We start from the raw sequence: 12,861 nt of genomic DNA, 5'->3' as shown, positions 1-12,861 counted from the left end.
AACCTTTTGCAACATAATGAGTATTGCACAGTTTATTCTTTAGACATTCCTTTAATAACATAAAAAGACAACATGCACAACCAAAATATTACAGGCATGTAAATACATGTATTCTTAAATATTCTCTTCACTTGGAAGAAAGTTTCCTCCTTCTCAGGAGTTTAGACACATACAGTATGCCAAAAGCCATCACTTGTACATCTGCATGGATGAATCCCTTCTTCATGCGGCTTCATAACCAACACGACATCTGTTTTCAAAAAATATGTTAGCATTAAAAACATTTTTTAAAAAATGTTTTCTCCCCCAATTTCCACTATGCAGAATAAATGTTAGTCTCTAGAATCTAGTAGTAGTAGTAGTAAACTATAATCAGTATTAAAATATTAATGAAGAGATAATCCTAGAAATAAGAATATCAATATTTAAGTGAAACAATAAATTCTATGCTAGAAAAGAGAATCTTGAGTAAGAAAGGAAGAATCAACTATAAGTGACTTACCAGCACCTCCTTTTCCCATTTGTATTTTCTGTACTTCCAAAACTTCGTTTCTGTCTGAACACTGGAACACAGTGATCCCCGTCAGATTGTTCATTTGATTTTATTGTCTGCATACATTTAATTGTTGTAAGAAACTTAGCACATTCCGGAAATCCACATGACCAAGCAAGATCTTCAGCTGTTTGTCCATTCTTATTACATAAACTGAAATTAGACAAAAATTGAATTAAATAAAAATTGATAATTGTTTGGTCTTTTTATTTATACCTCTTTAATAAAGGAATTTGGGACTTATACCAATGGCAAAAATCAAAGCAATATTAAGCTGGGGGTGTGTAGCTCAGTGGAGGTCCTGTGTTCGATCCCTAGCAGGCACCCTCACACACATAAACTTGTAAAGGACGCTGAGGGAAATTTTGGTTTTGCTCACTGTTATGTATCCTTAGTGGCTCGAAAATTCAGCCCAGAATGGGCACTCCATTGTATTTATATTTCATTGTTGAATGAATCCAAGAGTATTTGGTGTTTAATACAGTGTATGAGTACCCAAATGTAGTCAATGAGAAAAAGTGGAATATTGCTATAAAGAACAGAATTGCACCTGTCATTGCTTAGGATCTATTTTTTTTTCACTTACTCCAATTGATAGTATTAGATATCACTAATAGCTTAGATAAACATTTAAATAACACTAAATTACCAATTAAGTAAGCATTATTTTCAAAATCATGTTCTTAAGCTTGAGGAGTCTGATTACTTTAATCGAAGAAAACAAAATTTGAAGCCACTGATTTTATACTTACTCAATTTGGGCATCACTGGCTACAAGCAGGCTAAGGCATTCCAGGCTTCCAACTTTCGCTGCCTTGTGGAGTGGAGCTTCTCCCAAAACATCCTTTAGGATAAGAGGGCACATTTTAGTCCCCAAAACTATAAAAGCTGTTAAGTGAAGTCTAATATCAGCTATTTGAAGAAGCCAGTTAGAACTTCATTACATGGACTGAATTTTTAAATTTAAAAACTTTTCCCTTAGCATGCTATTTAATACAAAGTTTTCATTAATAAAAAAATGTATATAACCACATCCACACACTAAAATTTAAGTGAATACAAACAAAATAAGTTCTACAGAAGTCAAAAAATTTAAGGTCTGTAGAAAACTGTAAAGGTTGTGAGCTTGCCTCCCGAGTATTATTTCAGTTGCTATATTGAGGCTTTTGAAATGTAGCAATTCTGTTTAAATAAACCACAAACCTATGTTGTCCAATGTTATAGCTAATAGATACTAATGGCTATGAAATGTAGCTATATTGAATTGAGATTTGCTGTAAGAGTAAAATACATACCAGATAGTGAAATATATGAAAAAGAAAATGTAAAAGTTAATAATTGTTTCATATTGATTGCACAGTGAAATTACACCTCAGATAAATCATGTTAAATGACTAAAATTAACCTCGTTTCATTCTACTTTAACATAGATACTAGAAAGTTTTATATATGTATCTCGCATATTTCTGCTACAGTCATGCTTCAGATCTGTCTGTAACAACTGAAACAACTGAATGTTCTAGCAGCTAGGAAATGTTTGTGGATTTGCGGTGGAGGGGAGGGCTGTACACAGCAACAGTTACCTAGTTACCTGTTGGTTGAGATCAGCACCTGTTTGCAGCTGCCAGAGAAGAAAGTAAACAAGGCCGCCACCTGCGGCCAAGTGGACAGGCGACTGCTCCCAAGGATCCGGGGGTGCATTGACAGAAGCCCCCGCCTCCAGCAAATACTTCAGGCTATCCACCTGTGGGAAGAGAACAGATTCAATACCCGTCTCCTTGTTCAGTCCTGAGACCTCTCAGGGGTTGGAAATCTTTCCCACTGCAAAAACCCTTCCAACTCTAGCAAGGCTTGATTTGGCAGCACTCAGCAGTCCGCTCCTGTCAAACTCGCTAGCGCTCCAGAGAAGAGAGACGTCTAGTAACTTTAGTCTGCAGGGACAAAAGAGTCCAAGTCTCACCTCCAGATCGCAATCAAGCAACAACATCTCCCGTCTAAAGCAGTGGACCAGAGTCTCGGAAGCGTAGAGAAGTGGGACACTCGCTGCAGACTAGCAGGTGAGTGCACAGGGCAGCCCAAGTGCGCGAGAATTTAAAGACTGCCGGGGCTAGCGGGCGGGTCCTTTGCTCCTGCGCCCCAGCAGCCTAACCCTTAGCTGCGGGAACTTTACCAGGCCTGCTGCTGCCGCAGCACGTACACAAACATTAACACGTGCGACCCGGAACCCTACAAAACAAGCTGAAGGGGGAGAAGGGGCAGGAAATGCGAGTCTGTTCGCCGATTGGCCGGCCCAGGCGGTTCTGGACCCGCCTACTTGGGGGCGGAGCCTTTGTCCTCCAAAAAGAGTCCCAATACGCATGCGCCGTGAAGGAAGTGGGTGGGAAAGATTTCAACCCGGGTTGGGGTTCAGCGGCCGCCATGAGACTCGCAGGAGCTGACACGTAGTCCGCCACCGTGCCAAACTCTTTAATCCCTCTGGAAAAGCGGCAGTCGTGGGTGAAGGTTTCGGTGGCTGCGTGCACGCACGTAACCAGGAAAGAGGGAACTATAAGTAGCATCCGCCTACACCGCCTCTGAGAGCCGTTCTGTGCGGTGCTGGCGCCGCGCCCGCCCCCGCCCCAGCTCGGCAGGAAAGAGTTCTTCTGCCCCGGGTTGGCTCAGCCTCGTCCCGGCGCTCCCGGGACATTCAGGAAGGAAAGCCAGAGTAGGGCCGTTGGAGGGCAGCCTAAAGTGAACCTGAGGGATAGCTTTTACCACAGGAACTGCCCCTTTCCAAAATCAAATGAATTATCAGGCGAGGCCCGTTGAGCTTAACGTGAGACCATGCCCACAGTGGGACTTCCTGGGAAGCAAGCCACCGCCACCCGCTGTAACGTGTCCCCTGGTGGACAGCTGAAACCGCTACCGACTGCTTGCCTGTTAAAACCAGCGACCAAGCCAATAAATATAAGGAGTTTCCTGAGACAGGGTAGCACTGAGGGGGAAACCTGATGGCCCTCACCCTGATGATCTGGGCAGGTCTAAGGGGACCTGGGCCATTGGACGGCCAAGACATAGAGGGTCTCTTCTTGGTGGGCAAGGCTAAAGCTATAAACCTGGGGGTTGAAATAGCTGTCTTGGAGCTCTTTATACTATTTAGCTGGAGTCATTCCTCTTTGTAAAACTTCAGAAACAGAGGGACTTCAAATTGTAGCCACTGACATCCATGTCTCTCTCTTGACTCTCTTGCCATTAAGTCAGAAAGATTTCAAGACATGTGGCTCAAGGTCACGGGCTTAAATTTATTGAAGGGATAGGAAAAGGAACACTCTAAAAAGAGAGAGTGGGTCCTCTCAGAGAAGAGAGGGACAGTGTTCTTCTCCTGTACTCCAGTTTATGGGGAACCCAGAGGAGTTTTCAGAGTCCCACCCAGGTCCATCTATGGACTTTTGACTGACAGCCAGATGAAATCAGCCTTTTAAGTCTCCAGTGCCCTGCTGACTCGGTTACTTTGGCACAAGCTGACCAGTTCTAATTGATTATAATTCTGACAGATTTTACAGTTAGGAGGAATTATCTTTATCTCTCTGAGTTTCAGGATCTGGTCTGTGAAAGGGGACCAGACAAGGGTCTGTGAAAAGGGATCACAAAAGTCTCCCCCTTCAGGGTAACTGGGATTCTCTTACCATTATTTGGGGCCTGCATTTCTCTTGCAGGTAGCAGGTAGTTTGCCAAGAAATGTGACATACCTTTTCCACTTAATCCAGACAGCGCTGAAGGAAAATTGCTTCTTGGAAAATAAAGCATTTGGGGATTAGCACAGTGGCCCATTTTATAGAAATATTCCCTAACCTTATGTTCCTGCCATTTGCATCTGTCTACCCCCATCAGCCTCCCTCTAAAACCTTCAGGGATTCGCTTCTATGTAGGAAGACTGAAAAATAAGTGTGTTTGTTAAGCTTTTAGAGGATAAGCTCACTGTCCTGTAAAGATGAGTAGTTTTTCAGTTCTAATTTTCATTAAAATATTTTTGTGATGAGAGCCATAAAATAATTTGGAATAAATTTGTTATTAAATTTGTGCAGTAACCCACAAAGTAGTTTTAAACAAAATTTTAATTCATGTGAATCTTTGAACATAAATTGGTATACTGATTTTCAAACACATACTTAGAATGGTACTAAATATATTTTTGATACTTAATTATTCACAGTACCTTTTAAGTAGCACTGCAGTGATATTGTCAGAGATAAGGCAAACAGATAACCATATTGCCAATTTCCTTTTTTATTCTGTTTGTCAATTAGATAAGCTCCATTTCTAAAAGAACATGTCATTAAGCTTCAGGTTGTAAATATGTTCATATTTAGAAAGCTATCATAAGAGAAATCCTAAAGAGTTCTAAACATGTACCATGCAATTAATGCATATAATGGGATATTATTTATGATGAAAGTACCTCCATATCCTTTTTTAAAAAAATAAGATTATGATTAGAGTGCATTAAATCTGATAATTATTTTAAAATTCTTTTTATATGTGTCAGTTTTTCAGGGAAAGGGAATTTTGTACTTGTTGCATCTTTTTTCCTTTTATCACTGAATACTTGTCTATCCAACAGGGTGGGGGAAACATTGGAAAGGTTTTAAGAGGTTCAGTAAACTTGTCTAAAGTCTTGTTGATAAATTATTAAGGGATGGAGGTGTAATTTGTGCTTAGGCAGTTTGATTCTAGAGCCCTCATTCTTATCATTCCTATACAACTTAGAGAATTGATCATCTTTGGTAAATTGTTACTAAGATTAAAGCAGAAGAAATGTCAAGAAAACTATTATTATAATTGATAGAAAAACAATATTTTCATTTCATAATGGCTGGGCTGTTAATGTAGCTTTGACCCTGGAATTTAATCTCCTACCTAATGCCTACTATTCAAGAAATTCCTTTGAAATAAATGAGTATGTGTCCATAGGTGAAAATTATAAAATATAAGTGGAATACTAGATAATCTGATTTCATCTATTTTCTGTTTGCTTTTATTTACCAAAGAACACTGAAAAACATTTCATAAATGCACATCATTGAAAAGAGGAATAATTGGAAATACTTACTAATCCCCCATTTATCACTATTATGTAACATTTAATTAAATTGTATACATTTAGTAATAAAGCCATTGAAAATTTTAATTCTAATTCAAGTGAAGAGATATATAGTAAAACTAAAGATCTCAATAAGTGGCCTAATTTCACATATAAAAAAAATCCAATCTTTTGAGAAGTACAAACTTCTTGGGAAAGGTGACAGATTGTATAGTTACTCCAAGTAACTATTGCACCTGGATATTGTAGAGAGAAACATACTCATTCAATGACAATTTCTTCAGAGTCCATAATCACAAAAATTCTGCTAGTTTCAATGGTAACATTTCAATGGTCACTTCTTCAGTGCTTGATAAGAATTTGAAAGACTTGAGGGAGTTTTATTATTTTTTCATTTCTCCTGATCATATAGTCCTTTTGATGAGAGGTACAATTTACAGATAATAAATTTATAACATAGAATGGAAAAGGGTAGAAAGTCCTTAAAATTAGACCTGTAGATGGGAGAGCCAGGTTTCTCATTCTTGAAGACAGAAGTTTCAGATAATTAAGTATAAAAGGTTAAAATGAACCATATGGTACTGAATTTGTTGGAGACATCAGTAAGAACTAATAGATAACTGAGGATAGTGTAGAAATAATTTTAAGTATGTATACATACATGGATTGGGAGACATAACATTTTCTCGCTCTGCCTGCCTTATAGAGCCTAGAAGCAGTGACCACAATAGCAGTGAGCATATCAAGCACTCAAGCTATTCTCCAATAAAGGAAACCAGGGCTCCTAGGAGAAACTGCTGATCCTGAAGTTGGACAGGGAAAATACAAGATGAGTCTAGAGCTTCTTGTAGTGCCAGAAAGTAAAGAAATGCTCAGTAAACAAAAGAATAAGAGGCATATGTCAAGGGGATATTGGAGCCAACCTGAAAGAGCTCAAAAAAGGCCAAAACTGGGAAAACTTGAGCAGCAAACTAGTTTTGGAAAACTCCATAATATAGATATCCATGAGTTCACAGTGACGTAAATAACTGAATAAATGGAGAGAAAAGACAGCACTTCTTGGAAGAATTCAAAATAGTTCACATAGATACATCCTCCACACCTTCCTCCTTGAATATGGATATACATAACTTGTTTCTGAAGAGTAGAGTATGGGAAGGGGAAAAAATAAGTGGAGAAACCTGTCAAGTACTACATTGGCATGTAATTGTTAACATTATTATCAGTAAATCATATTGATAGTATGAACCCCTGATATGATGTGATGAGAAGAAAACCACTCCCCCTCTGTGATAGTCTTTCCCCCATGCCTGTAACCTAAGTCTAACCAGAGTAAATCACCACATAAACCTACATTGGGAGAGATTCTACAGAATACTCCTCAAAATTGTCAAGATCATGACAAACAGGAAGTTTTGAGAAACTATCACAAAACAGGATGGAAGTAAGACATGATGACAGATTGCAATGTGGCAACCTAGATGGGATCCTGAAACCAAAGATCATGGTAAATTTACCAATGACGAGCTGGGCACAGTGGCGCATGCCTGTAATCCCAGCAGCTGGGGAGGCTGAGGCAGGAGGATTGCAAATTCAAAGCCAGCCTCAGCAACAAGATGCTAAGCAACTCAGACAGACCCTGTCTCTAAATAAAATACAAAATAGGGCTGGGGTTGTGGCTCAGTGATCAAGTGCCCCTGAGTTCAATCCTCGGTACCAAAAACAAAAACAAAACAAAACAAAAAAAAAGGACCAGTGATGTTTTCTGAGTTGTGAGAAGTGCCATAAAAATATGACGTTAGCACTGGTGGTGGTGCACACCTGTAATCCTAGTAGTTGGGGAGGCTAAGACAGGAGGATTGTAAGTTCAAAGCCAGCCTCAGCAATTTAACGAGGCTCTACAATCAAATTGTGCCCATGCTTTATGCAACAAAGGTGACTCTAAACTTCACAGTTGACCACTACTTTAAAAACTGCTTCGGGCCCTACATGAAAAGATTAGAATATAACTATATTTTGTGAGTTTTAAGTTATTGTGTGTATGTACACTCATATATAAATCTCCACTTTGACTTGTGTTTAATACCAACTACCAGTCCCAATAATAGTACATAAGAGGTTTCCAACAGCATGTATATGCAAACTATTTCTTTCATTTAAAGAACAAAGACTTTAGATCAACACATATAATATCTTTGAAAAAGTATGCACATATAGTTTATAATCATATCTAATTTATCTTTGAAACATTTTGTTACAATAACTCAAAATTTGTCAAATTTTTTAACATCCTCTTCAAGATGATCTCTAGTTAGGGCAGAGGGGTGAGAGGGGAAGGGAGGGGGCAGGGGGTTAGCAATGATGGCGGAATGTAATGGACATCATTATCCAAAGTACATATATGAAGACTTGAATTGGGTGTCAATATACTATTATATACAAACAGAGATATGAAAAATTGTGCTGTATATGTGTAATAAGAATTATAATGCATTCCGCTGTCATGTATTTAAAAAATAAAATCAATTAATAAAATAAATAAAAGCTGGAAAAAATTAGATAAAATGTTAATTTTACTAACCAAATAAGAATTAAAACAAGTGAATAAAAATGCAATGCATGATGTTAAAGTTCTATTCAAAATATATATCTAAGATTATACATTTCCAGACATTTTGAATAATTTGCATTTTTAAAATAAAACAACTGAATTTCAAAGTTTTAAGTTTTCCAATCATTTAATAAGTCATTGAACTTCAAGTTCAATTGATAATATAAATTCTAATAAATTTAATCTTTTTAAAAACAAAGTTGCTAAAACACTTGAAAACTCCTTGTATAAATGCTGTTAAGCACAGAAATTACCTAAATTAATAATCATATTTAGGCTCTCATGAAATCTGATCTTTCACCCAATAGAATTGGGACATAGAACATATTTTTAAAAAGTTATCTTCAAATCCCAGTGACTCAGATGACTGAGGCAGGAGGATTATGAGTTCAAAGGCAACCTCAGCAAAAACAAGGTTCTAAGCAACTCAGTGAGACCCTGTCTCTAAATAAAATAGAACTGGAGATGTGGTTCAGTGGCCAGGTGCCCCTGAGTTTAATCTCCAATACCCCCCCAAAAAAATTATCTTCAAATTATTTAAATTTTAAAGACTATTTTTAAGTTATTATCAAGGTAATTACATCATAGTCTGAGAGGCAGCATTACATATTGGCAGTGACTGTGTATTTTAAAGATGCAGAATTAGATTCAAATCTTAGTTCCATCACTGCCTAGCAATGAAAGCTTAGATAAGAAACTTTCCTTTTAAAGAAAGGATTTTAAAAGCTTCAAAGTCAGAATTAAATAAGGATACAGTGCCTGAAAGATAGAAGGCAGTTAACAAATTAATGTTTTTGTGATGAATTTTTTTTTCTCACTGATACTGAGGATTGAACCCGGGGTGCTTACCACCAACCTACACATACCCAAAGTTTTTTAATTTTATTTTGAGAGAGGATCTCAGTAAGTTGCTCAGTCTGGCCTCCCAAGTCACTGAAACTACAAGCTTGCATCATCCTATAATGAGAAATATTTTTTTAATATTTATGTGGTTTATTTCTTTTACATTTGTCCATAATCTTGACCAATCCTATACATTTATTTCCCTCATTTTTCTTGATTGTAGTTGGAGGATTAGCATTTTTATAGCAAAAAAATGTAAAAGGAAGAAGTTTTTATTTAAATTCTGATATTGAAATAAAATATTATGGCAAGAAAAAAAAAGATTTGACAGCCAAGTTTACTGAGAGACATATTCTAAATTCTTTTATCTCATCAGGAAGCCACCTTGATCACAGAGTTTCTTTCCTTCCATTTGTGATACATTCCAACTCTGATAATCAGGCTTAGTCTTGCTAAACTCCAGGACCATCCTTATTTAACCTAAGTTACTGGAAGTCCAAGCTAGCAACATAGGTAGGCAGGTAGATAGATGGATACATAGTAGATGGATAGGGCTAGTAAAAAGATATACAGTCTACAGCAAAGATCTCCTTAAGTTAGTAGGTAGGCAGAAATAAGACTCCTAGACCATATTCTTATGGTGATATCAAAAGCTTAATAAATATTAAAGGATGATATTTTGCTAGTAAAGCAGACATGACTGCCTTGTCTCCCGCAAAACCAATGTATCTTGGTCTCACCCAGATCAGAGGAGCACTGAGCTTCTTGTACCTCAAACTTTTATCTCCTACCAATTTGGAAGAATTAACTTCTTAAGCACTAACTCACACATTATGTAACTACTCTGCCATCTGGGTTTCATATGGTGCCACAAGGAAAAGGGATATTAACATACCACAAACGCTTTCCCAGTGTCTGGCCTATCTGGGGTCTACACATTGCTTTTCTAGTTATGGTCTATCACACGGCCCTTTCTAGTTCTAGGGACAGTGGGAAGAAGGAGTAACAGTGGGAGAGGGAGGAAGTCATATTCCAGAAGTGGTTATTCCACCTCTACCTCAGAACCTGAACTGGGTGAGAACCTTAGAGACATCCAGTTAGGCAGGGGAAGTCCAGGGCTAGCAGCTGGTTTCTTTAGTTCTAATGTTGATAAGAAAAACAAAAAACAAAAAAACACTAGCTTTCTCTCATGCCACACTCCCCACAGCACAGTTATGACATGGACGTTGCAAGCAGGAAGCAGACAGATGGGTTGAAGGCAGTGCCCCTGGATCTCCATGGATTGTGTGGGGCACATGAGAGCCCCAGGGGCAGACTAAACTGGTAAGAGCATCAGTAGCCTAGCAAAGATTTGGATCAAGGTAAAGAAGTGAGACCCTCAGGCTGGAGATAAAGTTTACAGACCATGGGCCTGAGTGGCGGATGTCAGCACATCACTGTCAAAAGGACTTCAGAGAAGAGTTGTCCCCTGAGTGGTTGCTGAGAAAGCAGCCAGACCAGGGCACAAATCTTCCCCGCTGTTCTTAGCAAAGAGCAGCAAGGACCCCAGGTCCATGAGGATCGACTCCTACAGCCAGGAGGAGACAGTGGGCTCTCATCATCCTGCACACCAGAGAAGCCTAAATGTGAAAGAGAATTTTGAAATTATTTCAATGAAGAGAAAAAGAGATATTCTTAATTAATAAATTTAAATTGTTTCAATTTCAGTGTGCATGTGTTAGGGTGGGGAATGATGGGGAAGACTAGAGCCATTGTAGATGAAGCTGGATTACCTTTTCTTTGTCCAAATGTGGGTGCTATGAGTAAATTTGTGACCTCATCACATTATTGTTAGAGAAAATTTGAGAAACAGATAAGAGAAATTAGTGGGTTCACAATCTCAAATCTGTGATTCTAAAATACATAAAAGACTGAAACTGAAAGTACTTTTTAAAAAATATTTTATTTTTTTAGTTGTAGTTGGACACAATACCTTTTTTTTATTTCTATGTGGCGCTGAGGATTGAACCCAGGGCCTCGAACGTGTTAGGTGAGCGCTCTGCCGCTGAGCCCCAGCCCCAGCCCCAGCCCCTGAAAGTACTTTTTATAATTCTTATGGCAGCACTTATGTGAGACTATTTATTTTTTTCTACTCTGTATGAATAACATTACATTTTTACTGCAAAAATAGTAATGATTATGGTGAAAGGGTGCTATGCTAGATCATACCAATGGTGTGCTACAAATACTGTATACATATGCTATATACTGAACATTTATTGTATGATGTCTCCAAAATCCAACATATCTTTTTTAAGCTTTTTTTATTGTTATATTTTAATCATACATAATAGTGGAATTTGTTCTTACATATTTGTACATGCACACAATACAATATAATTTGGTCAATTTCATTTCCCAACACTTCCCCTTTCCTTCTTATCCTCCCTCCCCTTGGTCCTCTTCCTCTATTTTACAGGTCTCCCATCTATTTTCATGAGATTCCCTCCACCACCTTTTTTTTTTTTTTTTTTTGCTTTTTAGCTTTTTTTCTCTCTAGCTTCCACATATGAGAGAAAACATATGACTCTTGACTTTCCGAGTTTGACTTATTTTGCTTAACAATCTTCTTAATTCTTAATCCACCCATTTTCCTGCTAATGGTATAATTTCTTTCTTTCTTTTTTTTTTTTTTTTTGGTACTGGGGATTGAAGCTGGGTTGGGGAGAGGGTTGCTACTGAACTACATACTACATATGTCCCCAATCCCACTCTTCATTCTTTATGGTTGAATAAACTCCATTGTGTACATATACCACATTTTCTTTATCCATTTATCTGTTGAATGGCACCTAGGCTGGTTCCATAATTTGGATGTTGTGAATTGTAATACTATAAACATGAACCACAAACATTTCTGGATTGTAAAACATCTTTCCCCAAGGCTTCAGATATAGTTTTAGATTCCTGTACATAATTCCATAACTCAATATAATTGTTTAGATGTAATTATATTTATGATCTCTAAATCTCTTCTTTAATTTTATATAGTAATAAGCATAATTTAGGCTCATGGTTCTAGAGCATCCACTCTCATTGTCCCTCATAATACTGATACCTGAGTTCTTGATCACTAGCAATCATATTAATAAATTCACAACAACTGCATTGGTACTGACCCCTATATTTCTAGGAGCCCCTTGTACTGCCAGGGAATGCAGTCTCTAAGGCCCAGGGTTCATGGGGGGATACATCTGTCTCCTATATCCAAAGGGATTTGCTGGAACTAGTGTAGATCCAGCTCATGCAAAGACAGCTTTCCAAAGCACAGACATGGTTGGGATACATCTACCAAGTGGCAGCCCTCCTAGGATGTGGCCCCCCAAAGCACAGGATAGGATAAGACCCAGGCTATTCTCTGTCCTCTCATTGCACAACTTTCTGGGCCTCTTGCCGAGTTTCTGTTCTCCACTAAAAGGCTCAGGGGGTTACTCCAGTTGAACTGGGCTAACTGGGCTGCACAAAATAGCCACACAAGAGACACAAATACCTTTTTCTTTGGGGTCGCTGTGATGGCTCCTCTGACCTTAAGGGTCCTCAGGAAGAGAGAGAGCGAGAGCACACACTGACCCCTTTTATTGAGGAGAAGCTATTCAAATGAGGCAAGGGGTCAGGTTTCAGGGGGCTGAGTCTATCTTCATGATGTCCACTGTCAGCAGGTTGACTGACACCTGGGTAGGCCCCACCCAAGGGCACAGTAAGAGGAGGGGACACACCAGGCACTTCCATGGAAGA

General features: G+C 38.4%; 1 protein-coding gene across 1 annotated transcript; it reads right to left on the bottom strand.

The window, feature by feature from the left end:
• Nucleotides 1-17: 17 nt before the first annotated feature.
• Nucleotides 18-2,814, bottom strand: Ankrd37 (ankyrin repeat domain 37). The gene is made up of 5 exons (XM_005329212.5): nucleotides 2,514-2,814; nucleotides 2,145-2,297; nucleotides 1,306-1,397; nucleotides 503-706; nucleotides 18-250 (listed from the first exon to the last, which is right to left on the bottom strand). Coding segments are annotated over exons 1-5 (477 nt in total). The 5' UTR covers nucleotides 2,541-2,814; the 3' UTR covers nucleotides 18-249.
• Between the last annotated feature and the right edge of the window lie 10,047 nt (nucleotides 2,815-12,861).

Source organism: Ictidomys tridecemlineatus, chromosome 14 (assembly GCF_052094955.1).
Source record: "Ictidomys tridecemlineatus isolate mIctTri1 chromosome 14, mIctTri1.hap1, whole genome shotgun sequence".
NCBI classification, from domain to species: Eukaryota; Metazoa; Chordata; class Mammalia; order Rodentia; family Sciuridae; genus Ictidomys; species Ictidomys tridecemlineatus.
Note: the sequence above shows the minus strand (reverse complement) of the source record. Positions and strands in the feature narration are given on the sequence as shown.